This window comes from Oxyura jamaicensis, chromosome 7, assembly GCF_011077185.1.
Source record: "Oxyura jamaicensis isolate SHBP4307 breed ruddy duck chromosome 7, BPBGC_Ojam_1.0, whole genome shotgun sequence".
In the NCBI taxonomy this organism is placed as follows: domain Eukaryota; kingdom Metazoa; phylum Chordata; class Aves; order Anseriformes; family Anatidae; genus Oxyura; species Oxyura jamaicensis.
Window position 1 is genome coordinate 23,542,216 of NC_048899.1, and position 27,990 is coordinate 23,570,205.

Below are 27,990 nucleotides of genomic sequence, written 5' to 3' on the forward strand. Positions count from 1 at the left end.
AAGATGCATCAAGAATTTTCAGAAGATTTTCCTGGTGAAGCAAGTGCTTTGGAAAGCGATCAAACCAAGACTAGTAATTTAAATATTTGATGTACACTCGTTTGATCCAATTGTTCAGCGAGCTGGCAGGGGGTTTGCAGGGGGCTGGCAGGGGGTTCGCAGGGGGCTGGCCCTGCCAGCTCTGGGCAGAGTTGCGGTGTCCTCAGTTGCAAGCTGTCAGCTGGAGCTGGCTGAAAGGAAGTGTAGCTTCCGACTTGAAACTGGAATGGAAAAGGAGCACTTCACCGTGCTGCACGCTTAGGGGGAGCGAATTTGCAGCTGGTGAGTGGTGAAGCACCACCATCCCATTTATATTGTATTATATTGATTCTGAACGTGACAAAATCCAAGGGGCTGCCGGAGCAGTCCCCAAGACACGCTCTCAGTCATGCTTTGCCCCATGCTGTCCGGCCCTGCTGTGCCTCCACTCCCACCCCATGCAGCCGTGTAGCCATTGCTGCCAGCTGTGGGACGAGGCAGGGGTGCAGGAAGGATGTCTGTCTGACTGTGGGTCTGTCTGCAGCAGCGGACCAGAGCACTGTGCAGCAGGTAGGAGTTAGGGGCCTGGGGACTAGCATGGAGGAGGCTGGCTTCTGGGACCCATGCAGTACGCCGAGAAGTTTTAGCCCTGCCATGCCATGCATCCCGCAGTGTGTAGGGAGGGCCAGAGGGCTGCGTCCTGTCCTAGCAAAGTCACATCACCTGAGAAACAGGGAGGGGACAAGCAGATGCTGCCACCGCCAGCCACAAAAGCCTGCTGCCCCGTGTTAGACAACAGTGAAGAAAGCCGTGACACTTGTTGGAATATTCCACTTTGGTATCTGTGCATCATGAATCAGTGTAACTACTGGTATTGCTCTTCACGACTGGAATTAATGTTTCCTGACTAATGCGCCAGCTTAGCGGGTGTGAAAATGACTGCCCTTTTCATAAACAAATTGTACCTCTCTGTAGTCCTTCGCTGACGTGCACGCTTAGCCAGAAAGTTCTCTTTTCTCTCACTTGGGGATATGAAGGTGTTCCTGCAGCCCTAGCATGCCCTGGGGTAGCTGTAACAAAAGGGCACGTAAAGAACAAGGAAATAGGGAGAGCTGGACCAGTATGACATTGGCATTTCTCAGACAGTCAAAGGAGAAAAAGAGAAAAAGAGAACACAGGGAAGAAAAAAACAACATTTTTTGAAAGAATAAGGAGGAGGAGTTAGATCTCATTTAATCTTACGATTTTGCCAGCAGTCGGAAGGCACCTCGTTATAAACCTTTTGTTTGAAAGTCTTCATTGGTGTACACATGCATGTGTGTGAAAGGAGAATCGTTTTGTGTTGAAGCAAGGTATCCAACTCCCCGCTTCTGTTCGGATACCGATGTTAGGAGTGGAGTGCATGTATGTGTGCTGAGTACTGACTGGGGTCTTATAAATGTTTTTAAGTAAAAACTTGAAGCAACAGCACCGATTGTAGATGTTTACTATTAAAACTTTCTTTGTAGGTTATTGCACTTAAGAATGAACATTGAAGACAAGCTGGGAGGATTATTTCTTAAATGTGGTGGCATAGACCAAATGCAGTCATCCAGGGCTATGGTAGGGATGGGTGCAGTATCTGACCAGTCCGGAGTATCGGGAGATCGGCAAGAGGCAGTACTTCAAGATCGGACTATGGCACACCAAGAAATTCTTGCGACAGACGAAGTGTTACAGGAAAGTGAACTTCGACAGCAAGAGATGATTTCACATGATGAACTCATGGTCCATGAGGAGACGGTAAAAAATGATGATGACATGGATGCGCAAGATAGACTTCCTCAAGGGCTGCAGTATGCTGTTAATGTCCCTGTAAGCAATTTCTTTGTGAAATATTGGAGAAATTACTAGGGAGCTTGATCTGATAGTCTTATCCTACTCTGGCAAGAATCTATTAATTGCTTGTTTGGATTTTGATTATCAAAATATTTATGAATAGATGCTGTTTATGAAAACGTCATTTGCCTCTGGCTGTGGACAAATTTTTCCAATTAAGTATAATCTTTAAGTATCTGTTTTATAAATATTTTATAATCAGGCTGTTACCGTAGAATTAACGAGTTAAATTGTGCTCTTTTAAATACATTTAATGTTCAAGGGTAACTACAAACCAGAATAAATAGCGTCATGAAAAGTTGCATACTGTTTATGCTGTTGATAGTGCTATTTAGTTTCTTTTGATGTAGGAAGCATCTTCTTATATGTTTTCAAGCTATGTGGACGCTTAGCAATTGCATTCACGCTGCAGGTTGGACTGTGACACTTCATACATGACCATAAATATGCCCCTCCTTGAGATCTAACAGAAAGTTTCCCTCATCTTGCCCAGAGAGAATGCAGGTGACTTCCTTTTGAAAACAGAACGTCTGTCTGTAAAGCAGCACACCATCACTGTTAGCTGTCAAACATCAAGGATAATTACAAGGACTTTAAAAGCAGATAGCCTTATATATGAAGAATAATCCTTGGAAAGGCAGCGTTGTTAAAACACTACTCTGTTAGCTGTAGATCAGGCAGTTCAGCTGTTAGAAAACTGTAAGAGTATCTTGCTCTTCATTAAAGTTCACAATAGGTCACGAAATATTTTTGGAAAAAAAATCCCATCATTAGCAATTTTTTTGTTTTCTTTAAAAGTACTTCTGTCTTAAATATATAATAAGCTATTCCGTTAAATCTTGCATTGACAATACACGGACTAAAGTAAAATAGGTGTGAAAAGCTGAATGGTTTTACAGATGGAAGTGATTTTAATATAAGAACTGATCTCAAAATCACCACGGATCAGAAGGAAAAAAGACTTTGGGAGATGAATGAAAGGATACATCAAAATGTCACTGTAGAAATTAACTATGCCCTTTTTACTTAAGATACTTATTATTCCTTTCACTTAAATTTCTGAAAGAATGAAGCCACAAGATAATTCCCTTAGAAAAAGGTTTTCTGTTTCAGCAGTTTGTCATCTTCTAAAATTGAAAAATTGCTTTTCTGTAGTGAGAACCTTACCTGAAACTGGCACTTGGTATCTTAACAGATCAGTGTAAAGCAAGAAATTACCTTTACTGATGCATCTGAACAACAGAAACGAGACAAAAAACAAATACGAGAGCCAGTAGATTTGCAGAAAAAGAAGAAAAGAAAACAGCGTTCACCAGCAAAAGTAAGACATTGATTTGGCAAAACCAAGATTAAAAGAACCTGAAGATTGGGTTGACTATGACTAATTTCATTAGCATTTGACGTAGTTAGGCTGGAAATTGTTTGTTTGCTCAGTAAAGATGCAGTTCTGAAGTTTACCAGAGACCCAAATCAAAACCTGATATAACAGTGTTTTTCTTTGAACTCTTTTTAGCAACATGAACCCTTGACATATTTTAACATCTGTCTCTCCAGGGAGTTATCTCCAAATATTTTTTTAAATTATGAGTCAGTAGCTTTGTAGACAACCTATAAATCATTACTCTGTATCAGTCTAATAGTAGTTGTGCTTTTCTGTGAGCCTAACAATTTTATATGCTTTATGCATAGTGAAAAGTTTTTAAAAAGAAATCTAAAATGGTAGTTTGGAAAATTCTAAAAAGTTACTAATATATATAAAATAATCTATCGGTAGGGAATATTCCTGTGGTCATAATCATCTTCATATATGTATTTATTGATATCAAAAGATTCTTATGATAGCTGCTGGTTTGTTACTTCAAAAATTGTTTTGTAGATCCATTCATGAAGAGTATGTATCCCTATATGTCTGAAAATTTAGCTTTTCTTCTGTTGAGAGCCACTTCAGATAAAAACAGAATCATTTCACCTCATGAGGTAGCAGTGTTATACCTTCTAGCAACTCTCCAAATCCATCTTCAGATTTAAAATAGAACATATACTGGATGCTCTGATAGGTAAAAATCAGTTATATATCATCACACAGAAGCCTTAAGATAAGCCTACTCTGAAACCAACCTAGACTGTGTATGCATTGAAGGAAAACTCAGCCTAACACCACGAAGAATTCCAAAAACTCCTGCTGGTTGTCCTGGGATTGGAACCCTTCAATCCTCCTCAAAGCACTGTCGTATTCTTGGAAAGTTGACAAATTGTATCAAATTGGGTGTGGAAGCAAGTTCCAAATCCTTTGCATCAAGGTATTTGTCCTTTTGATAGAAAAAGGAGATGTAGGTCGAATACCCTCCACAGATCACTTCCATGGAAACATTGCAAGGTAGGAGAGGCATGTGTCCCTCTTTCTACAGACATATACTTGCATGCTTCCTTTTTATCTTCCAGTCTGTCAGTGCCATTCTTCGGAGATAACAAAAGATTGAAAAATGATCAGGAGAATTGTTAAACAGGTTCTTTTTCAGTCTCTCTTCCCCTTTTTTCAAGCTTGTCAGAGTAGAATGGCAGGATGAAGCTGAAGGGCTGACGTAGGTGAGAGCCTTCTGCAGTTTAAGTTAGTGCTCCCAGAATAACAGGGTTGATTTTTCCATCCAAACAGCAGCTGGGACTTTTACAAATGGAAGTCAATTAATATACTGATAGGTTTAAAATTTGGTTCTATTAATCGAGTCATCATATACGTAAGAAGTCAGTAGCTCTTACGAATCCTATCTACTTTTCCCCCTTCCCTGCACACACACATGCACAAGCACACAAATGCATGCATGTATACACACACACACACACACGCTTTTGTTACTTTTATTATGAAAACTGCCAAAGTTTTCTTGATTTAAGACATGGTGCAATGAATGGATGCAGCGGAAGAGCTCAGGGTTAATTTGCACAATTATTCTAAAAATTTTAATATATGAAAAAAATCATGACAGGTATTTAAATTTATTTTAAATAACCAGTTAGTGTTACATTAGTTGAATGCTGTTACAGTACCTACATTTTTATATTAGTCTGTATCAGAGACTTACTGGAGCTGTAACATACCAACCCTACAAACGTATGAATGTGCTTGTCCTTCAGAGTGAATGCGCAAGAATTTGCTAGCTGAGACTTTCACTCTTGCTGATTTTTTGATGCAGCAAAATTAAAAATTGTTTTAAGTAGATCCTATAGTATTTGCTACTGTTGCAGAGATACTTCATTTACTCTGACTCCCTTTCTCATCGCTATCATTATCATAAAACCTTAAACATCATAGCTAATCAAAATGCAGGTGCGTTTTCCCAGCAGATTTTTATTTTATATTTTTTAATAACAAGGGACTAAATGTTTTATTTAAGGTTATTTAAGCGCTTCTTCATAGTTCTGTTTTCAGTTAAGTAAGATTTCTGGAAATGTAATTTGTTTACTGGTTTTCTTATGCTCTTGCCAGAGATGATTTTTTTTATTTTTATTTTTGACAAATTAGAGCAATCCTGTAATGAGCTTTATTGAATAAGATATGGTGTAATTTTTTTTCAATTAATTTTTTCAGCTTTATATTAAAAGAGCTGCTTTGACATCAAAGCAGTTGAGTGTGGAAAGTTGAATTTGTCAAGGAGATGCTCTAACACATATATTGAGTGAGCAATATTTTATTGAGTGAAAACCTTGGGAGAAGAATAATACTATTTTCTTGGTTGTTTGGCTTTGGGGTTTTCGTTTTTAAAATATAATGTCTCCAAATTGCTGGTATTATGTAGATGTAGGTAATTTGTATGACTAGCCTGGATAATTTGTATGTTTCTTTGCAAATTTCAATAATGATTTGAAAAAAGAACGTAACTTTTCACTTTTGCTTTAAAATGTGAATAGCCATGGTTCAGTGCCCAGAGGTGGTTTGGTTACTTTGCGTCCTTTCCAACAGACGGACAAAGTAAACAGTAGCATATAAAATGACTCAGCTGTGAATAGGGAAGCTCTAAGTTGATTTTCTGTGAGATGCTTTTGCCTCCGTCCTGTTGAAATACTTCTTAACGTACAATGAGACACGAGTTGGATTGGACTGCAATTGGAAATGTAAGCTAAAAGCCTAACACGTAGCTTTATAGAAATAAGCATTGTTTTACCTGAAATATTTAAATTTTCTGCATCGAAAAAATGTTTTTTTTTGTAGTTAATAAGACATCTTTAGAGGGTAGTGTGAGAACAAATTTTACTCTTTTTAAAATAGATCCTTACAATAAATGAGGATGGATCACTTGGTCTGAAAACCCACAAATCTCATGTTTGTGAGCATTGCAATGCTGCCTTTAGAACCAACTACCATTTACAGAGACATGTCTTCATTCATACAGGTACTGCTTGACTTCAAATTTGTCTTTTCTACTATATAAAGGGTTGTTTACTTATGTTAAAATGTTTTCAGCTATATGTGGATTTCAGTTTTAAGACTGTAGCAAACTTGGCATCTAAGCTTAGAGATTCCATGCACCAAAGTGTCAAAAGAATACCAGGAAAAAAATCAACATATGTTTAATCAACTTAAGACCTAACTGTTTACAAGGTTTCTTTTCTTTCTTTATCAGAAAGTAATGGGTTGACTTGTAGCCTAAGTGCCAAAATTGACCCCTTTGTAAAATGTGCTCCGGCTGCTTATTTGCCTGATGAGGTATCTCTCTGGTTCGGAGAAGTGAAAAAGGTACTTACCATTATAATAGCTTGCCAGTATCCTGAATGCAGTCTTATGCCAGCATCATGATTGATCTTGTTCATGAGGATGTTACAGCCATTTCAGATCACTCTTCCATGCTAGTCTCAATGTGATTCTTAGGATCATGGAAACAATTCTGGAGTTCATATACTTAGTAAGGCTAATGTTTTTTGGTACTAGAGTATTTTTGGAATTTGCTCAGATGCTGGTTTCTTATAAAGATTTTAATATTCCTCAAAAGTAGTTATCAGAAACAACACTGTGTAGTTATTAACTTATGGATGTGGAATTATATTGTTCAAGGTGAAAAACCATTTCAGTGCAGTCAGTGCGACATGCGTTTCATACAGAAGTACCTGCTACAGAGGCATGAGAAGATTCATACTGGTGAGTATAGTGCCTTGAGTATCTTTACTGGCGTGCTTAAAAACTGTTTCCCCACTCAGGCAAGGTTTTGGATAAGAAATATGCAGCCTAAGACCCTGTTGTAGTTTGTTTTGACTTAACAAATGTTATAAAACTTTAAAAACCAAATTACCTCTGTGCTTTCAACTTGTTCCACTTTTCTTTGGCTGTAAAGTGAGTATAAACTGTAATAAGCAATTTTGAAAGTTCTCTAAATAATCCCAGAATGAGAAATCTTGAAGTTTGTGCGTTCATAAAAAACAAGGTTTATTAAGCAGTTGTATCTTTTGTTGTATCAATTTAATGTGGACAACAGGGACTTCCAAATCATATTTTGGTAGATTTTTCTTTTTTTCATTTTCTTTTGGAATTTGATGGGTAAGTGCCAGGACTAAAATGGCCAAAATGCCTAATCCCAAACGTATTAGTATCAGTTTTACTTCTCGCTTTTTTTTTTTTTTTTTTGAAAGGTTTAATTCAGAACTGTTTTAAAAATAAGAGCTTTAGTTTAAAAATATCGTAGGTCAAGTAAGGCCTGAATTTTTAAGCCGAAGAGAGTTAAAGTTTACACGTTTATTTTTTATCTTGTTGCACCGCATAAAACCACATTCTTTAACAGGTTTGGCTTCATTGGGTTTTTGGCATTTTGGTGCATGGCCTTTCAATCCCTCTTTAAATATTTTGTAATATGGTCCCTTTGGACTAGATGCCAACTTCTCAGCCTCTTTTACAGAAAAGCAGAGCTGGTGAATGTGCACAGTGTTTCTTGGCTCTAGCATTTAAGTGGATATGAAAGCTACTAACATGCAGTGCAGCGTGTGCATGTGTAAGAGTCGAGAGGCAGAAAAATCTCTGCAAAATGAATTTTTCAGAGCAGTGTATAGGGAGTTGCATGCACAAGTGCCCTGTTGTTTATGGGATTTTTGTATCCTAGGTTGCCATGAGTCCAGACTAAGTAGGTTTCCTTCAGCCAGTCAGCCACAGAAGAGTCCTCCATTCTTCTGTCCCAAGTCTTTGTTCTGTTCATAGTCTTTCCTCTGGCCCTGAATTGGTGAACCATGCAGCCTTCACTTTGTGTAGATATTATTCTTAAAAAGAATGCTCATTTACTCTCGTTTGTCTGTTTATCTGCCCCCGACTCCCAAAAGAAAAGGCTTTTTTTTTTTTTTCACATTTTTCAGAAGGTTTTTTTTTTCATGATGATTATTCCCTGTACATGGCTTTGAAAATGAGAGTCTGGGCAATGTAGTTAATTAACACTTGACTGAAAACATTTTTAAACTGCATTTGATTATCTTTTAAAATTCAATTTCTAGCTCAAATGACAATTCTGCTGCATTGATTGTAAGCTTTGTAGGCAGGGTTGGGTCTGGTGTTGGTGGGGCTTTTATTTTTCAGCTCTTATATACGTAAGTCTTTGTCTAGCAGAGAAAGATCTGCCATTTAACAACTTAACTATATTGTTATCTGAATTTTTAGATAGCTATGTTTCCCTCCTTTCCTTAGCACCCTGAGGCATATCTGGTTGTTTCTCAAAAAATTAAAATCAGTGATTGTGATTAAATTGCTGAATTGTGTGCGTTTCCCTAGATGACAGCTAGTAAATGCTTAGGAGAAATCATTTAAGACCCAACTTTCAGGAGAGCAATTTCTACATTATTTAGCTAGTTTCCAGTAGACAAACATCTTTCATCTTTAGTGAGATTGTAGTTACTGGATATATACGACTTATTCTGAAAAAAAGGAAAACCATGGATTTTATTTTTTTACCCCCCCCCCAAACGAAGCAAAGCAAAACAAAACAACAACAAAGCCACAACAAACAAACAAACAAAAACTTTTTTGAGGTTCACTAAGTAAGTATTTGACTAGAGCTCTGTTTTAGGACCTGGCCCAGTGTAGCTAATTGTCATTCTGTGTGCCCATCTGTGCTTTCACCTCGGTGTGACAATATATTCACTCCTGGGCCATAGCTGTTTGCTTAGTTGTATTGTGTTCTACAGAACTGCATATTTGAACCCATCCAGAAAAGGGGAATTTTCAGTTTGCTTCTCTGACATGGAGGTGAACACTGGGTCCATGGCTTTTGCTTTGATGGAAGTCAAGGAAAGCTCTCTTTGTATTACTCATACTCTAAGAAATATTCCTTATAAATTCTGTTGTATTTTTTCTCTTTATTTTGCATTTTTAGTCTCTGCCTGTTTTTAGCACCAGTTTTTGTACATTGTTCAAAATACCAATGAATAACATATGCTTCTTATTTTTTAAAGATGTTTATCAAATTTTCAAGTTCATTATTTTAAGAGAATCAAAGATGGCAGTTATACATAGAAGCCTCATTTTATGCCTCTTACAAGCCCTGAATTCAGAGGTGCTCCAGCTAGTTCCAGTGTGATTTGAATTTGGTTCTTTGAACCACTCTGTCGAATGAAGTGTTGCGATGGAGGTAGGAAGCAATCAATGAACAGCCTTATTCTGTGTAAATAATTAAATAGTTGCATCTAAAAGCAGACATTACATTAATACAAAATTCACTTTCTAGAAACAATTGTATATAGAGGAGGGCAGCAGTGCTTAGATCCTTGCTGCCGAACTTGTCACTAATGATACAGAAAATTGCCATTTCAGTTGTGAGAAAATTAACAGTCATTGGCACACAAATAATTTCATATTTTGAGTTTACTAGGCTCATGAAGATAGCAGATTTTTTTCAAGTATATCTTCTTTATTTTTGCTTAGAGATGTTTCCATAGGCGTTACCCACTCATGCATTCATGTGTCCTAATTCTGTAAGCCACCCTACTTTCCATTTTAAACACACACACAAAAAAAGAGATTACATTTAAAAAAGACAAACAAACTAGAAAACAGTGTTGGTGGCTAACCATTCAAGTGCCTTATTATTCTGTCATGCTGCTTTTTATTGCCTTATTTTATATTTTATCATTTGTATTTTGTCTGCTTAGATTTTAAACTGCCCTGGAGATTTGCTGCTATAATTGTTAGACTTCATACACATAGTAGTTGCAGCTACACTTTATAAATAGTTCTACTGCTCCGTTTTAACATATTCCAGTCTAGACACAAAGTATAGGCTGCTTTTGTAAATAATGTATATAATTATAAATATAATTTTATTATATTTTAAATTTTTGATTTTTTTTTTCTACAACTGATTTTTTCCTAGTCACTAATGCGTTTCTGAAAAGTATATTTTGGATTCTCCCTACTTTACCAGAAGGCTTTTATTAATGATCTCTGTTTGCAAAATATCCTGTTCTAAAAGTACAACAAAATTTGAGAACGCACCTGAAGTTTCAGGCTTCTGCTAGGAAGAAAGTATTACAGGATGCATATATACCTGATGCATAGGAAAGGGAATAGATAGCAGTTAGTCTTTTGCCAGTAAACAGCCAGCTTGTTAAGGACTCTGGGACCGTTGGCTTACAGAGATGGGTGTGAGGCTGAAGGTAAGTGTACTCACGAAGCGGTCTGCATTCGAGCCTCCCTGGGATACTGGAACGCTTCACAAGGGCTGCTCTGCACTGCAGCAGGACTGAGCTGTCTCGCTTCTCTGGCTTGGTTCAGCTTCTGTGGAGACTCAGGACAGTCTGCATCCCAAGCAGCACCATGCTGTTCTGAGAAGAGTTTAAGAGACTGAAAACAGACTTCCAGGCAACATAACTAGAGTTGTTCTAAGGGGGTGATTTAAATGAAACACCAAGTGGAATAGTGGAGAAAAGGAAAATAAAACATAAAGTAAAAAGGATTAAGTAATAGTCTTTGGGAATTGAAGGGGTTAGTGTATAACAGTAGAAAAGCAAGACCTAAAACTCTTGCCTCATCTTTCTTAAAAGTGAAGACAGGGATTTGAATTTGGCTGAGGAAGCCTCAACAGGCTTGGTGCAAGTAAAGCACCATAGTAGTAGGTATGCCTAACAAATACAGAGAACGTGGCAAGCATGAAGCTGGAATTGAAAGTAAAGGAATAGGCCAGAGAGGAGGATTTGCTTGTAGACAGTACGAGCAAGGATTAAGTGGTAGGTGCTGCAGTTTATAGAGGGTGCTGAAAAGATCAAAATCTTATGGTGGTTATTAGTAAGCAATATATGGTAAAGTTGGTCTCGGACCGAAAGTGAAAGAAGAGAGAGGTTGTGAGACTGTAGAAAAAGAATGGATGGTAGCTGTGAAAGATCTTAGGAGGGGAGATAATTTGATGTAGGAGAGAATAAATTGGAATTATTTCATCCAAGAAAAGGTTCAGTTGACAAGCCACATGGAGAAGTAAGAATTAATAACTGAAAATTGGGCATAGGCTTACAGAGAGAGATTTAGAAGTTGCTTAAATTAAGGAGGTTGAAACTCTGGGCATTAATGATCTGACAAGGAGCAAATGTGTGGGTAAGGCATCTATTTTCCATTCTAGTTCCTATAAGTACTGGCATCTTATTTTTTGGTGTAGTCATATCAATAGTATTTCCATTTACAGAAGAACGCGGCTGAATTTATCCATTCTAAACAGAAAATAATAATGAAATAAAATTAATATTTTATTTATCATTAATAATTTGTTAATGCTATTTAATAAATTAATTTTTAAGGAAAAAAAACACCTACTTTAGAAAAAAATAAGTCTGCATATTCCTGGAAACAAAAGATAGGTATTTTATATCCCCCAAATCTGCAGTACAGCATCCAGAACAAAGAGGATGTTGACTGATTTTGCCAAGACAATTTCCTTATGTCTGCATCAATTCAGAAGACTTTTTAGTAAATGCTAAGGGGAAAGATGACTGTTTTTCACGATGAGTTCTGTTAAATAATAGTGAACTTCTGTAAAATCAAAACTAACTTTTCAACACATTTGGAATTGTTCAGTTTTGTTGGAGAAACTTAGAAAGTAAACGTATGATAAGGAAAATGTAAGGCAAAATTTAAAGGAAGTAAAAGCAGTTACTGCATGTTCTGAAAAGATCATTGCAAGGCTTCTTTGTGAGAAAAAATAAGGGGAGGAGTACTGAAGGTGAATGCAGGGCAATAAATGATTTTTATCTAATATTTCATGAAAGTGAAAAAACAAACCAACCAAACAAAACCCTATTTGCCTGTGTCAGTTCAGCTACGGAGGTTTTCCTTTGTTTTATTTTTTTAATTAATTGCAATTTTAAAATGAATTTTGGTTCCAACTGAAATAGTAAATTTGTTTCAGAACAGTTATTTCAATTTCACAAACAGATAAGGGGAAAGAAAAAAGTGAAAATACAGAATATCCTACAAAATTCTAAATCAACAACAGATTGAGTTAAATGAGTTGGTGAGAGAATTAAGGTATTTTTTAGATAATCCTCTGCCCTAAAAATTATTTAACAATGATTTAGGAAGGTTATTTTTGTAGTTCTTCATTTATTAAGTTTAAGACAGATATTTGCACCTGCATTAGAAAGGAGAAAGCATTTTAAACGTGGATTTAAAAAAATTTTTTTTAGTGTAAAGTTTTACAGTAATTCGGAAGCATCACCTCGTGAGTGCTGGGAGAACTGTGATGTGAGCAAGCTATAATTTTTGTTTTTCAGTAGCAACAGTCTAAATCCTCTTTATTACTTCTATTAGAGAATGTAATATTTGACCTGGTAATTGTGTGGAAGAACATTGATGGCTTTTAGATTAATATTGCTACATGTTTTTTATCAGGTGAGAAGCCATTTCGTTGTGATGAATGTGGTATGAGGTTTATTCAGAAGTATCACATGGAAAGGCACAAAAGAACTCACAGTGGAGAGAAGCCTTACCAGTGTGAATATTGTTTGCAGGTAAGATGTTGTAGTGAAGTCTTTCACAATTAGAAAGCAAAATACCAGTCAGTTCCCAAGTAGTACACATGGAAATTTCTCCAGATACTGCAGCTTTGCACATACAAATAAACATACAAAAGAATGTGTTGGTTTTTTTTCAGTTACAGTGAGCTGTCTGTATGCACAGGAGTCGCAGCTGTCTGCAGTTGATTTTAGTGATATATGCTATCATTAGAAGTCAGTAAAGTTGATAGACTGTCATGTAAATTTCTTAGAATTAGTTTCTTTTCTTAGTGCTAATGTATTTTTTCTCTAATTAAATATATATATATATTCTGCAGTATTTCTCCAGAACTGATCGTGTGCTGAAACATAAACGTATGTGCCATGAGAACCGTGACAAGAAACCGAACAGAAGTGCCACCAAAGTTGGCTTTTTGCCATCGGAGGAAGATTCTGGTTTCTCTACGCCTATGAAAGACAGCTCCTTGCCAAAGAAGAAAAGGCAGAAGACAGAGAAAACAAAATCTGGAGATAAGGACAGTACAGATAAGTCAGAACAGAAGAAGGACAAAAATGACTACTTGCCTTTGTACTCTGCTAGTACAAAAGTAAAAGATGAATATATGGTAGCGGAATATGCTGTTGAGATGCCCCATTCTTCTGTCAGCGGGACGCACTTAGAAGAAGCAAATTCTGGAGAAATACACCCACCCAAGCTTGTTCTCAAAAAAGTTAACAGCAAAAGAAGTCTGAAACAGCCACTTGAGCAAAGTCAAACCATTTCACCTTTATCTACATACGAAGACAGCAAGGTTTCAAAGTATGCCTTTGATCTTGTGGATAAACAGAGTTTACTGGACTCTGAAGGTAATGCTGACATTGATCAAGTTGACACATTACAAGAAGGGCCCAGTAAACCTGTACACAGCAGCACTAATTACGATGATGCAATGCAGTTTTTAAAGAAAAAGAGGTATCTACAAGCAGCTAGTAACAACAGTAGAGAATATGCCTTGAATGTAAGTACCATAGCATCTCAGCCTTCGGTAACGCAGGCGGCTGTGGCAAGCGTCATTGATGAAACTGCTACAGCCTCCATATTAGACACGCAGGCACTGAATGTTGAAATTAAAGGTAGCCATGACAAAAATGTCATTCCAGATGAGGTACTGCAAACTCTGTTAGATCATTATTCACACAAGGCTAACGGACAGCATGAGATATCCTTCAGTGTGGCTGACACTGAGGTGACCTCCAGTATATCAATCAATTCATCTGAAGTGTCTGAGGTCACCCAATCTGAGACAGTTGGAACAAGCTCTCAGGCTTCCTCGTCAGATAAAGCTAGTATGTTACAGGAATATTCAAAGTTTTTACAACAAGCTTTGGACAGAACTAGCCAAAATGATGCCTATTTGAACAACCCGAGCCTTAATTTTGTGACTGATAACCAGACTCTTACAACCCAGCCAGCATTTCCTTCCATAGAGAAGCAGGTCTACACATCTATCCCTGTCAATAGCTTTCGATCGGGAATGAACTCTCCATTAAGAACAACTCCAGACAAGTCTCATTTTGGACTAATGGTTGGTGATTCGCAGCACCCTTTTCCCTTTTCAGGTGATGAGGCAAATCATTCTTCTTCCTCCTCTACCCAGGACTTCTTGGATCAAGTAACTTCTCAGAAGAAAGCAGAGGCACAGCCTGTTCATCAAGCATATCAAATTAGCTCCTTTGAACAGCCCTTCAGAGCTCAGTACCATGGGGCAAGAGCTGGAATATCATCTCAGTTTAGCACTGCCAATGGACAGGTGAACCTTCGGGGACCAGGGACAAGTGCTGATTTCCCAGAATTTCCCTTGGTGAATGTAAATGATACCAGAGCTGGGATGACTTCTTCACCTGATGCCACAACAGGCCAGACTTTTGGCTAAGAAATCTTTGTAAATAATACTGGCACTTTAGAACACATTTGTCAAAAGGGGTTTGCTCTGTATAAGGTGGAGTTCTGTACAGCTTTTAAGAGCCCTATGTTAAAACAAAAGTAAGCTGATATTAGCAAGACCAATAACTGCTTTCTTTTTCTTTCTTTCTTTTTTTTTTTCAAATGGTTAGTCACCAGTCATTGATCTGCCTGATGTTGTTGCCCCTATCAAAGGCAGGTTATTATTCACTTGTTTGAATCCAGTAATTATTTTACCTTCTATGAAATTTAAAATAAACAAAATTCCCAGGTAAGACTTTCCCCCAGGATTGCTTCCTTACTGGTTTCCTTGTATGCTTTGGGAGGACAGTTTATTTTCTGATACTATTCATATTGTCATTTTTAAGCTTGTCAGTGTAGTCATTGTTCTTCAGCAGGGAATCAACATGTATTAAACACACAGAATAAACTGTAAGTTTCAAAGTCAAGTAAATAAGGCTTTAAAAGATGGCATTTTCTAGAAAAATAATCTTTCTTCCAACTCTCGTAAAAAATAATTTTAGACCATATGCCCTATGTTTCTGCTTTGCATTACCTGAGTTGTGTTTGGAGGAAAAAAAAAAACAAATTCTGGTAGACTACTATTTAAAAAGTCTAATTAATTTAAAATTCTTTAAACACTTTTTAAAGCAAAATACCTAACTGCTAATGCCTTTACTTCATTCCTGAAGTAATGTGTATTTCTTTGTACAGCTGAATCTAGATGTAACTTTTTAATGACTTTTTCATATGCAGATATCAAGATTTTGAAGTTTTAGTTAAAATACTCTGTAGATGACATTCCCAATTACATAATGCTTACACAAACTGTGTGTTCCAAGATTTCAAAGTTTAATTGTACCTTACCCTACATATTCGTAATGATTAACATAGAGCACTTAGTTTATTTGATAGATTTGATTTCTCAAAAAATAAAACCATTTTAGATTTTTAGGTTTGATATGGTTGCATCATTTTCATCTCATACAACTCCAGTGATTACTTTCAGCATACATTGAAATCGAATATTCTGAGCTTCTGTAAAAACTGTTTTAATTCTTTGTCTAGAATTTTAACAATTCAGCTCGTTAAATTTATCAAAGTATCCCCAAAAGCTGAAGAAGTGGGCATTCAAATTCCATATATCTTTTTCCAGTTTGCTTGGTGACAGTCATTACCATTTTACCAACCCAAACCATTGGATAATGTTAGTGAACAGGATTTCTTTTCAGCGTAGATGAGTGATCAGAAGTTTTCATTGCATTTCACAATATAAATAAACTACAAAGTTTATCCCTGTACCATGAATATGTTTTTTTGAATAGTACTTTGTCTTGATGTATGCAGTATGGTACGATAAGTAGTTCTGTGTGCATTTTTAAGGTGGTAAGATTTGAGTAGCATAACTATTGTGTAGTTTAAGTTAACAATTTACAGATTTTTGAACTGTATGTTCATTATATTGCACCTTCCCTAAAGGGACACTGTCTGGTAGTTTAAGGCAGTTTAAGCCTAATGTAGGCTGATTAACCAGGGAAAAACGCACTCACACACAACACGTGTGTGTGTGTATATATATATGTATGTATGTATATGTATTTTTTATAGGATTGCATACATTCTTTTACAGCACTATTGCTAGCTGATATTTCTCAGATGAAGCCATCAGCTGTGAGAAAAGGCTGCACTTCAAGGGGCTAAGATATACGCTGTCTTTTGAAGGGACTTGAGCAGGATAAACAAGAGTTCCCACCTCTTCCCTAAACAATAGCAAAATTTTTCTTACTTTTATTACTAGGAAGCCAATTTCCCTCCCTCTCTTTTCCCTTATGGTATCGCTATTAAAGCACTAACTTTGCTTGGTACAGTTCAGGAAGAAAGCGTGTTTGTAACCCACAGCTTGCTTCCTACACGGACAGGAAATACAATTTATGTAAACTTCTCAATACTTTTGTATAAGGAAACAGATTATATTTTGATTCATTGACCCTGTGTATGATATAAGGAAGGTGTTTCTGCACGTTATCACTTACCAGTAATTTGGTCTGAATATTTGGCCCAGAGTTAAGAATTGAGCATCAAGGGAGAATAGTTAATTCCTTATGGATTATTAATGACACATGTAAAGAAATTTATTTGAAAGAATATTTTCAATTTGTTCCATGTCTCTGTTTTTCTTCCTTTATGATCAGTTTGTTTTTTTTTGACTTTCCGTTCTACTTTGCATAGACACAATAAATATGGCCCCTATTCCCCAGGAAGCCACCTCTTGTTAAGCATGTTTCGTTTTCATTGTTTCATTTCCATGACATCTTAGCTTGTGCTGCCTGAATAATAATACTGTGTTGACATCTTTGTTCTAGTGCCCTGTTGTTGCAAGTAGGTGACCATTAATAATACTATTTGTTAAATATAACAAGCAGCAAATGCCAAAAGAAGAAAAAAGGATTGTTACTGCACTAGTCTGTTCCAACAGAGAGGTAAAAGGAATAAAAAGCCTGCTTCTCCCTAAGCAGATTGACTCAGCTTTATTTAAAAAAAAAAAAAAAATGTTACTCCATTGGTCCTCTGCTGTGAGAAAGTGATTGAGGAGTAGGAGGGAGTAACTCTCGCCCCATGCCATCTTCACACTTACGGATTGCTGCTTGGGGTACGTGAGTAAGCTCTTGTACGGAGGGAAGGAACTTGCTCCTTCCCTAGAGCAAAATGGGAATTGTCTGAGAAAATGTTGCTCCTTATGTCGCAGTTCAATCTCTAGTCTGCTGCTGAGCCATTACAGCTATCCTCTGTGCCTTAGGACAGATTGTGAAGTCCCAGCCTAGCCCACAGGGACGATCTTGTAGGATTCTCGCACATGCACAATTAAAGAGGTGGTGTGAATACTTGATCCGCTGATGCTTGAAGCTTTCTGTGATGGAGGAGCTAACCAAAAATACTGCTATAATTTCCTGAGTACATGGCCTTTTATTCTGGAAAAACTCTGTATGTAGTTCTGGAAGGTTTCTCTGTGTGAAAAGCTCTTGCTTTTTTAATAATTACATTATTTAGTAACATTTTCTACTGCTTTTATTTTGCTGCTTCTAATCTGCTACAGATGCACATTCTCTGTTTTGACCTGGTCAGTGTTTGTTTTTGTTAGTCTTCCGTGTATGTCCAAAAGAGCTGGGGAAAAAAAAAGTCTTTGGTTTTCTGTTCTGTTCTTGTACTGATACTGTTCAGTCGGTCAGCATGAGTTTGGGGTTAGCATTTATATTGCACAGAGCTAACATTACAGGTTCTTTCTTAAAGGTCATGGAGGCACTGTGTGTGTGTGCACGATGGAATTTTTTGTGGCTATCTCCTAGTGATAGAGCAACGATGATTAAAAAAAAGAGGAAATTCATAATGTTTACTATCAAACTATATATATACATATATGTCTATATATATAGACACATACTAATAGGCCATATTTTGGACCTAAATTACTTGACAGTGTCCCTTTTAGCATGAGTCCTTTGGTATGTTTTACCATTAATGTAACAGACAATGAAGGAATCAGCTTGTGATGGTATACTAATAACCAGTTATGTTTTCTGCTTTTGATTTGAGAATGAATTAACCATAAACGACAAGGTCTAGGGAGAAGGATTAACAATGTGTATCCCTGTATGTTGGTTTACAAATAACAGCATAATTTAAATTGGATGATAAAGGAATTATGTTTTATGATCTTGTGTCTCCTAGTATGTCTTTAGGAAAAAGGTGTTTGAGGAAGAAAATAGGACAACAAACTATTCACATGAATTAACACTTGCATTATTTTTATATTGTACTTGTCAGTTTTTTGCGTGAAGGGAGCTTTTCGTTGTTGAATGAGAAGTACAGTAAAATCTTGCTAATTCGCTGACTGCTAATCTGATCAGTTTATATGTCCCCGATGGTCTGGTCCCCACCTCTCTGCAACGTTCCAAAAAGTCCTGGAGCGAGGTCTCGTCTCAGTAGTACTGTACTGCTTCACCCGAGTATACTGTACAATCCATATCAGTATACTGGGAGGTACAAGGAACACTGAAAACTAAATTACAGTTGTCAAAATAAATGAACAAAGTACCTTTTGTGACGTGACATCCTTGCTTTTATTGCCTGCTTCTTCGCTCTTTTCAAAATTGTCATTTGTGAAGGGTTCCTAAGTCACTGCTGCGAATTATTGGGGTTCTACTGTATCTTTTGGAGTTTATTCTAAAGTATTCATGTTCTCCTATGAAAACTTTCCACCTGGACGTATACATTATATTCCATGCTTGTTCAGAATATTTTTATGGTGTTTGTATCATATGTAGTAACTATTTGAAATGAACCAGAATATTTGGATGAATTCGCTCTGCATTTTGCAGCATTGGATGACTTTATGTATGCATATTTGCTAACTAAATTTTATTGGTTTTTGAGAGCTTTGATTTTTATTCTTCTTTGTTTGTTTGTTTTAATACCATTACAAATTGCAGGGAAAATCCTAATACTCCTGGGAATACGTTTGGAAGTTTAAATAGGCAGAAATACGCCGTTGGTACCAGTATACATGTGAACTTTCAAATTACATGGTTGGTACCGAAGCAAGCTAATGATGTTACACTTTCCTAGTTTTAAATGTTCTCTTGAGATGAAGCCTTGTAACTTTGAAAGTTCATTCAACTTGCGGTAATGCATGTTTATGTTAGGCATGTGATGCATCTAGCTAAAACTCACTTTGCAAAGGGCAAGTACTAAGAAAGTATTACTTCTAATGGAAAGAAATGTCGTTAAGTTAAAATTTAAACCTTTGTTCAATTTTAAATTGCTTTGTGTCAGGGAAATACATTTATAGTCGCTTTTGCTCTACTCTGCTAAAGAACCTTATGTTTCCTTTTTAAAATTGTACCTTTTGGTAGGAAACACAAACTGAGGCAAGCAACATTTCTAAGAGCTGTTTCTTGCTTTCCTTAATCCAATGGATGGAAAGGTAATATTGTGTAAACAACATTATTTTATTTTTTTATGCAATATCATGCTGTAAATATGATTTATCAAATAAGGATGTACCTATGATTGAATCTTTGATTCTGCACAGTTAGAGTTTATATATAAATATAAATGTGTCTTGACAATCAAGGACTTATGTCAGTCTTCCTTTATGATGTTTATTGTTGTTATGCATTCCATTTGTTTGAATTGAGTACCAATGTGGAGATTTGTATTGTCTGTAAAGTATGTAATGTTTTTTATAGCTTGTTTGAAGAAGAAAGAAAAAACCCTGTAAATACATACGAACTGAACACAGTACCGCTCTGTTAGAAGGCATACAATGTTGTACTGTTTGTAAGCAATAATACATGGCAGTGCTAACTTTACAAGTAGCATAAGGATAAGTTCCAAAAATACCTTTGGGAGTTACTAGCCTTGAGTTAATGAATATTCTTAATCATTTTTTATAAATAAATTCAAACGTCCTCCTGCTGAGGTATATAACATTGTTTACACAGCACAATTTCAGACACAGAGGGGACAGTCTTTAGATCTATGGCTTCATCCGTGCACACTTTGAGTAAGAAATGAATGGCTTGGCTGCACTTCTGCAAGAGGAGGAAGACTGCAAAAGTTGAATAGCTGTGTCTCTAAAGGATGAGAGATACTATTCTGCTTCTGTGCTGATTCCTGACAAGTCCTCTACTTAAATTTGGAGTCTTTAAGTCCTGATACTGAACTGATGAGACTTGGGCCTCCAGTAGAAAGGAGTAGCTCTCTTCGCATTTCATATGCAGATAAGCAGTGAACTTACAAGTCACACGTTCATTTGGGTTGTGTATTTTTCAAATGATGAGCTACGAGATGAGTTTATTCTGATAAATCAACGTCAAACTTATAGTTTGAACTGAATAGGTATTAGACTGTACAGAGCAGCGAAACTATTTGAACACAGTCATCACTGCTTTAGAACCCCCCATCCCCAATTTATAAATGTATATGACCTACATTTTATAGAAAAAAAATGTTTTTAAATGCTAGTCATTTATATAATATGTGCTTTGAAGGATTTGCTAGTCCACTTCTGTCACTTTTAGTACACTGGTATCTTTTATATGTAATGTATGCTTTTTATTATTATTGTAGTAAAGCATTTCAGTAGGAGGAATTTTGCAACAGTATGAGGGGTTGAAATTTTCATTGTCAGAAATGAATTATACTGGACTTTGTCTGTGTAGTCTTGTCTTTCTTTTAATGCTGTCTGGAAGGCAACTTGGAATATTCAATAAAGCAAGTGACCTCCTTTTCTTTTGAAGGCATACTATGTAGTGCTGAATTGGATCTGGAAACATGATGAATTTGAAGACAGAGAAATTAATACAAAATCTAGTGTACAGAAGAAATCGTGTTATGAAAAACCTGATGATACATATAGTGGAACACTGTTACAGTGCATTTTCTGATATAGTGTTATTTTGCTGAAGTCTATATGCCTTCTTTGTATTTCAACTATTACAAAAAATCCATATGGATAAATTTAGGATAATAGGTTTAAATCAATAATTATACAATATTTCTTTATCCTACAACATCTATTCCATCCCTTTATTATTAGGCAAAGGATCGTAACCTGAATTCTGTCAGTAAAAGTGTGTATATGAGAGAGATGGTTTTGTAGGAACCCGAAGAGTGTGAAAGTCGTGTATTCTTTATGTTTCTGACAGAAATCAGTACAGGAGTCTGTCTTTATACCTGTGAAATGAGGAATTTCCTGATAAAAAGTGTGTGTGTGTGTGTGTGAATGTAGGTGAAAGATGCTTGGGTCTCATGGCAAAAATGATACAAGGTATAAAAGGATTTAATGTAGCTCAACACCTGACATTTAATATGTAAAAGAAACATATAAATTTCATAATTCAGAAAGACAGTAGTTTTGCAGGAAACAAAACTATTTGGATAGCAGGCTTGACCAAATGAATTTTTTGGTTAAACTTGATATATTTTAAATGATTCTATTTCTGCCTTTATTTCTGCCCTAAAAGCAACTTAAAAATATTTTGGGAGTTATTCTATCGGTTCATTTGACTGTGACTGTAATTTATATCATGGTTTACAAAACGTGGCATGAAGGATTGGATTGTTTTGTCTGTATAATACGATGAAAGATTGCTTTTTTTACATAATCATGGTGAATGGTACTGCATTATTAGGATTGATTTATTCATTAAGTGACTTAATGAGTTCCATCACTTTCGACGTAACTGTTTTCTTATGATTAACTTAGTCATTTGGGGTTTATAATACCCTCCTATGTATTGTGATACTAAGGGAAGTTATGTTTCTGCTTTATTTTTAATTAAACAAATAGTTTGATAATTTATATTTGCAAATGATGCATTTTAAATGTGGTCACTTGCTGTTTGAAAAAATAAAAATATAGAATACTGTTTTATGAATAGACTTAGCAGCATTTTTCGTGTTAGGTGATTTCAAATAAAATCTTAACGAGACAGATGAAGGCATGTGAAGATACATGTCGCTGTGTAAGCACTGAAGTGGATGCTTTCAACAATTAAATATTTAAGTATTCAATTTGAGATGTACCAAATTGATTTGGGTTTTCTTCCCCTGTGGATCTCCATCTTCCACATTTGTTTAGAGAAAACCGCATATCTGACCTTAATTTTAATCCTGGACTTTGCACGATGGTAGCAGTGGAGTCACTTGCACAGGACCACGTAGCGTTAGGCTAGCTTTCCTCTTGTGTTTCTTTTGTCCCCAGAGAGGCGTTACTACACAGTGCCAGCAACTCCTCGTGTAAATGAGGATCAGGACTTTGTTTTAATCTCAGTTGTAAGAAAGGTGAGCTTTATTTAACTTTTTTGCCTGCTGGATACAAATACGCCATGTGTGCGCCACATCGTTTTGCAGTGTGTGTAGTATACAACCTATGCAGCGTATTTTTGTACCATTGAAGCAAATATGTGAAAAATACTGATGATAGCATGTATGCACTTATAAAACCAGAAATGTGCCCCTTAGCATTAATTACTGGTAATTTAGTTTTCCTTACCTCTATTTATTCACGTGTTAAAGGTATCATTTGAACCTTTTGGTAAAGTCACTTCTGATAAAGACTTGATTTTTGTGAAATACATGGCTGTCTGGATTTTACTTTGTGTAAGAACAAGTTTTACGTAGGACAATGTTGAAACTCGCACATCACCTTATAAAGAGAAAAAAAGAGTTAAATTGTCTTCAAACTTGAGCCATGATCAGATGATCACTGCAGAAACAGATGTGTTGGTTTAGATCCCCTCCGGTCTGTTACAGCCCTGGTCCTGGAGCCTGCAGAGTCCCCAGAGGGGTGACTTTCAGCAGGAACCTCAGGGAACCTCCTCTGGGCAGCGCAGATTGCGGGTGAGAAGTTTTTCGTTTGGTCTAAACTACTTTGGAGGCTGTTTAAGCCAAGGTGACTGAATTCGCATCACAGCAGAGAAGGAGCGCTCCTGAGATTTGCTTTGATGTCTCAGCCAGCAGGGTGGTAGCTCTGACAGAGGTAGAAGCACACATGAAATCAGCACAGACATTTCTGCAGGAACTATCTGAAACTGGCCTTGGTAGGGCTGCCCTTAGTCCAGCCCTTGTTCGTTGTTTCAGGCCATAATCCTTGCTGCCTCGTAGTCCCTTTACGTACATCTGAGATATGGAATGAGTAAAGCAGTGTAATTTTATATGACTTTGTTTCAATATTGTTCCAGTATGCCTGTTCTGGTATTGTTTTTAAAATAACCTATAAAGAGCTTAATGTTGTATGTTGACATCCATCTAGTATAGTAATTACTTTTGTTTTATGTTCAATAGTCTTAAATTGTGGGTGAATTATGCAATATACCTGAGTAAGTAGCGTCTGCTTACTCAGCCACCCTGCTTGTCTTTGTTTTTGTTAGTTTTGCTTACATTAGTCACAACGATTTTTATTTGTTTCAACTATGTGGTGAGAATAAGGAATCAAAACGGATAGTTCCTGCTTATTGACTCTCATAATTAGATTTTCAAATGTTTTGATGCTGAAAAGAATTGCCAGGACCTATGTTTTGTGTTGAATGAGAAAAATAACCCATGTAGCTTTATTTTTCCTTGTACCGCACAGGATAATCTATTTTGTAGCTCCAAGTAGGACAGCAGGCAGCTCAGGACAGCAGAGGGATTTGGAGGCGGTTGGTTTAGGGAGATGGGGTGGAAGAGCATGCAGTTTGGTGGTTATCCTGTGCGTTGCACCTGCCACATCGACAGAGGGCAGTTTCCTCTAGAATATTGTTTGCTCTTTTGTCTGCTTTAGTTGTCAAGATACGGAGTGTAAAGAAACAAGCTTTCTGCTGGAGCCGTACTCGGTCACAGGGGGTTAGAACGGAGCCCGTACGTGTTGTCCTCCCCGAAGCCCTGCAAGCAGTCCTGCAGCGGTCGCTCAGGTAAGCTGCCTCCTCCCCAGCGTCCTTCCACATCCACGTCAGGCTGATCTTCGGGTCCAACATCCCTAATGCAGCATCTGCTCTAGCTTTTGAATTTCAAAGGCAGTCTCGTGGATACAAGTCGCTGGCAGAAATTAAAACATGGCAATTGGGTGAGATGCCTCCGTGGGGTGGTGGTGGCGATCTGCAGCCTGGGCAGCTAAGTTGCTGTTAGCTGTGTCAGCAGCCACGTGTGTCATGCAAAAGAGCACGGGATCCGCTTCCTTCCTCCATTATTCGTACTTCTGGATGTTCGCTGGGTGTACAAGAAGCCGTGCTTTTCTGCTTGGAGTCACTTTGGGCAGTTCCGCCTGCCTTACACGGGAGAGCCGAAGGAGGTTTCTGCGTGGTGACTGAACACTGCTGCCTTCTGGTAGCACGGAGGCTTTTGTCTGCCTGGCAGCTGCACCTTCTGAGCCTCCCTCCTGGAAATGCGGCTGCCTAGTCCCAAATCAAACATTGTGCTGGCACCTTCTGGCTTAGGTCGGTGTGCTGGCAGCGCACAGGTTGTACGTAGCTGCCTGTGTTTGGAGGAGGCAGTACTTTCTCCGCGGCATTGTCCCAGACAGGTATGCTGGCACAGCAAGCTGGGCCACTCAAGACGGTAGTTTTCACTTTTATTTCTGTATATATCTGTATTTTTTTCCTGTCTGGATGCAATAATTAGTGCCATTTCAGAGAGGCAGCCTTTCTGTTAGACCAAAGCACGAGTCTGTCCTAAGTGGAACCAAGAGGAATTGTTATTTTTGCACTGCAATTAAAAATATTTCTGTACGTTGACATGAATAACAACTGTTCAACATGTATGGTTTTTATACTCAGAAGGCTCTTTGGTGGCACCACTTCCTTGTTCTTGTCAAAAGAGTTTCCTGTATTGTCGTAAGATAAACAAAGTGGTGGGAGGTGATAAAGTAACAGCTGCTGGGGATACCTCCAGGTAGCTGCAAGGTAATCTTCGCCATGGAGTACCGTGTGAGAACAACACAGAGGATGCCATCAGAGGCTGAAAGGATGACCTGTGTATTTTCTCTCGAGCCCTGCATTTGCTTTGCCAGTTCCTGAAAGCTTCTTTATTATAAAGCTAATTACGGACAGCCTAAGAACACTGCAGCTCTACAAGAAGGAAAAGCAAGTGCAAAGTAAGCAATGTGCCAAAGTGATGTGTCTCCACACCTCTAGTCAGAAGGGAGGATTTTCAGAGATTTTCATTTCTTCAAGGCTGTATTTGTTAGCTTACACAGCAGTCGGTCAGCTAGTCGAACCCGCAAGTGGACTTCTGGATGCGGCAGCTTCTGGAAGGGAGCCACGACGGGAGCAGGAGTCCCTCTGATGTCAGCCGTGGCAAAATGCTCTGGCAGCGTTATCCCTCTGTCAGCCGTCCTGTGCTGCCCAACGTTCTGTTCTAAGGAGCTGAAACAAGAACGTTGCTTGTGGAGGTGCCTGGATACTGTGCCGATAACTGCTGTATCCACGCTCTGAATTACGTTAGGTAAAAATGCACTTTCAAAGCCAGGGTTGTGCAGTTTAGCACTCGGAATGAACTCCAATAGAAAAACGCTGGCTCTTCGTGTACAGATCTCTGTTTTAGGAACATACTCTTGTTTAACTGTTGGTCTAGGGCTGGTATGTAGAGCAACTGGTTAAATCATGCGAGTAGTTAAATTGTGAAGTTTACTCACAGCTCTGTCCTCGTGAAAAGAGCGGGCTGTGTGTGTAGCTGGAACTCAGCGTGCACACTGCTGCGGCAGGCAATGCAGGTGGGTCGAGCAGCTGAAGCAGGTGGTGCTGAGGTACGTGGTGGTTAGCATCCATTCCACTAAGAATCAGCCCTTTCTACAATTCACGTCATCTCTCAGAGACCTGTGGACAAAAATACACCTTTTGTCTTGCCGACTGTCCTACGCCCTGCTGCTTTCCCACTTTCTGAGGGCTGCTTGTGTGTAGTTTTCCCTTCCCTGTTTTATCTCGTAACATTTGCCACCTCCTGTCACTTAAGGAAAAAACACTTTGCACATGACTGCAACTTGGTTACGCTTGGAGAAGCGATACCAGCCCATGTTTCTGCTAAAGTGCTAGGCAAGGAAAAGCAGCGTGCTCATCAGGAACCATCAAAGGAGTGCTGTGGGTTGGATTTGGTTGCCCAGAAGGAAAATGTTGAAAATTGCCATGACTTAAATAGGAGCAGACAGAGAGCAACACCAAGCACTCCTGAAAGTGCTTTTAGCATTGGTGCTTCATGATTTTAGCTTGGAGGGAAGCATGATGTCCTTAAGGACTGGTCAGCCATGGGAGATGGTGGTGGTAACTGTCCCAAGAAGTTTTTAAGCTCCTGCTTGGGGTGCACGTGTACATGTAGAGGCAGAGGTGCCTGCAGGCAAGCCACAGGGCTTGGTGGGTTATTGAATTTGCAAGTCTTCAGCAATTTTGCAACAAATCACATACTTCAGATTTTGCCCTGGCCCACAGGGTGAAGGAATCTGGCTGAGCCTGTTCCCTGGCAGGTGTAAAACTGGCCTCTGAAAGCAAACGGGGAGAGTTTCGGAAACATCCCAGGAATGGGAGATCTCCGAGGGAGGAACCTGCTGCTTTCCCCCATTAGGCTTTGTCCTCCTGTGAGAAGTCGCCTCTCCTTTTTGGACTCCTGCTTTCCTCTTCTGCCACTCACTCCCTGCTGTTTCTGTCTGAGAGTACGGGCTGGTTCGTGCTTTATCTCTGTGGAAAATCAGAGTGCCCAGCTGCATTGAACAGGTGTCTTGTACGGATACTGCAGGGAATGTTAGAAGGGCCCTGGCTTACTTTATTTCATTTTGGAAGCAAATTAAGTCAATTAAGTCAAGTGTTTAAATGCTAAGGAAGGGCATCTAGCTTTAGAATTAATCCTGTTTCCTGTAAGACCACCCCAGGTCATGCCTTTAATCCAGCCGGAGCGTCGTCCCCATGGGACATGGCATTTCTTGGCAGCCCTCGCTGGGAGGTGAGCGAGGGCTGCAAGCAGGTGGTGGCTGCTCTGGGGCAGAACATGAGCCCCACTTCCCTTCGGGAGGCACTGAGCACCTCGGCATTCATCAATCTATTTAATCATTTCTTTGCTTCCTCAGACTCCTGACGATTTCGGGTTCGGGGGAAGCCTGCTACGAAAGCCTAAATGGCTGTGCCCCGCTGCCTGCCGTCGTTCGGGGCGCCGGATTGTGTCAGCCCCTCGCTACCCAGGCGGTAAGGGAGCGGTCCCCGAAGCTGCCCGGCCACGAAGGAGGGCCCCGGGCACACGTGGCAGCGCCGGGCCGGCCCCCAGCGGGGAGGCGCCGCCGGGCAGCGCCGGGCCGGGGGGAGCGGAGAGGCACCGGCTGTGAGTGCGGGGCGGGGGGCACCGGGGCCGGGGGGAAAAGGGGGGGAAGAGGCGAGAAAAGGGGAGGGGGGAAAGGCGACAGAAAGGGCCAAAAAGCCCTCATAAAGGGTCCAAAAAGAGCAGGGAAAAATAGGGGGCAAAAGGAGGCAAAAAAGCTAAAAAAAAGAGGGCAAAAGGAGGCAAAAAGGCTAAAAAAGGGGGGCAAAAGGAGGCAAAAAGGCTAAAAAAAAGAGGGTAAAAGGAGGCAAAAAGGCTAAAAAAAAAAGAGGGCAAAAGGAGGCAAAAAGGCTAAAAAAAAGAGGGCAAAAGGAGGCAAAAAGGCTAAAAAAAAGAGGGCAAAAGGAGGC

General features: G+C 38.6%; 2 protein-coding genes across 7 annotated transcripts in view; both read left to right on the top strand.

The window, feature by feature from the left end:
- Nucleotides 1-19,235, top strand: part of ZNF148 (zinc finger protein 148) — a 37,094-nt gene extending 17,859 nt beyond the window's left edge. The window contains exons 2-7 of one of the 4 annotated variants that reach the window (XM_035331289.1): nt 1,527-1,872; nt 3,092-3,217; nt 6,161-6,284; nt 6,944-7,027; nt 12,737-12,855; nt 13,179-19,235. In XM_035331289.1, coding sequence (XP_035187180.1) covers nt 1,543-1,872; nt 3,092-3,217; nt 6,161-6,284; nt 6,944-7,027; nt 12,737-12,855; nt 13,179-14,774 — 2,379 coding nt within the window. In that variant the 5' untranslated portion in view covers nt 1,527-1,542 and the 3' untranslated portion in view covers nt 14,775-19,235. Of the gene's footprint in view, nt 1-1,526; nt 1,873-3,091; nt 3,218-6,160; nt 6,285-6,943; nt 7,028-12,736; nt 12,856-13,178 lie in introns of those variants that run through there. The other 3 variants (XM_035331290.1, XM_035331291.1, XM_035331292.1) reach the window with 3 other exon arrangements.
- An 8,175-nt stretch (nt 19,236-27,410) lies between these two features.
- The window catches only part of SLC12A8 (solute carrier family 12 member 8), a 52,971-nt gene continuing 52,391 nt past the window's right edge, over nt 27,411-27,990 (top strand). Inside the window, exon 1 of one of the 3 annotated variants that reach the window (XM_035331297.1) lies at nt 27,411-27,643. The gene's annotated coding sequence lies outside the window, so the exon portion shown is untranslated. The remainder of the gene's footprint in view (nt 27,644-27,990) is intronic. The other 2 variants (XM_035331293.1, XM_035331295.1) reach the window with 2 other exon arrangements.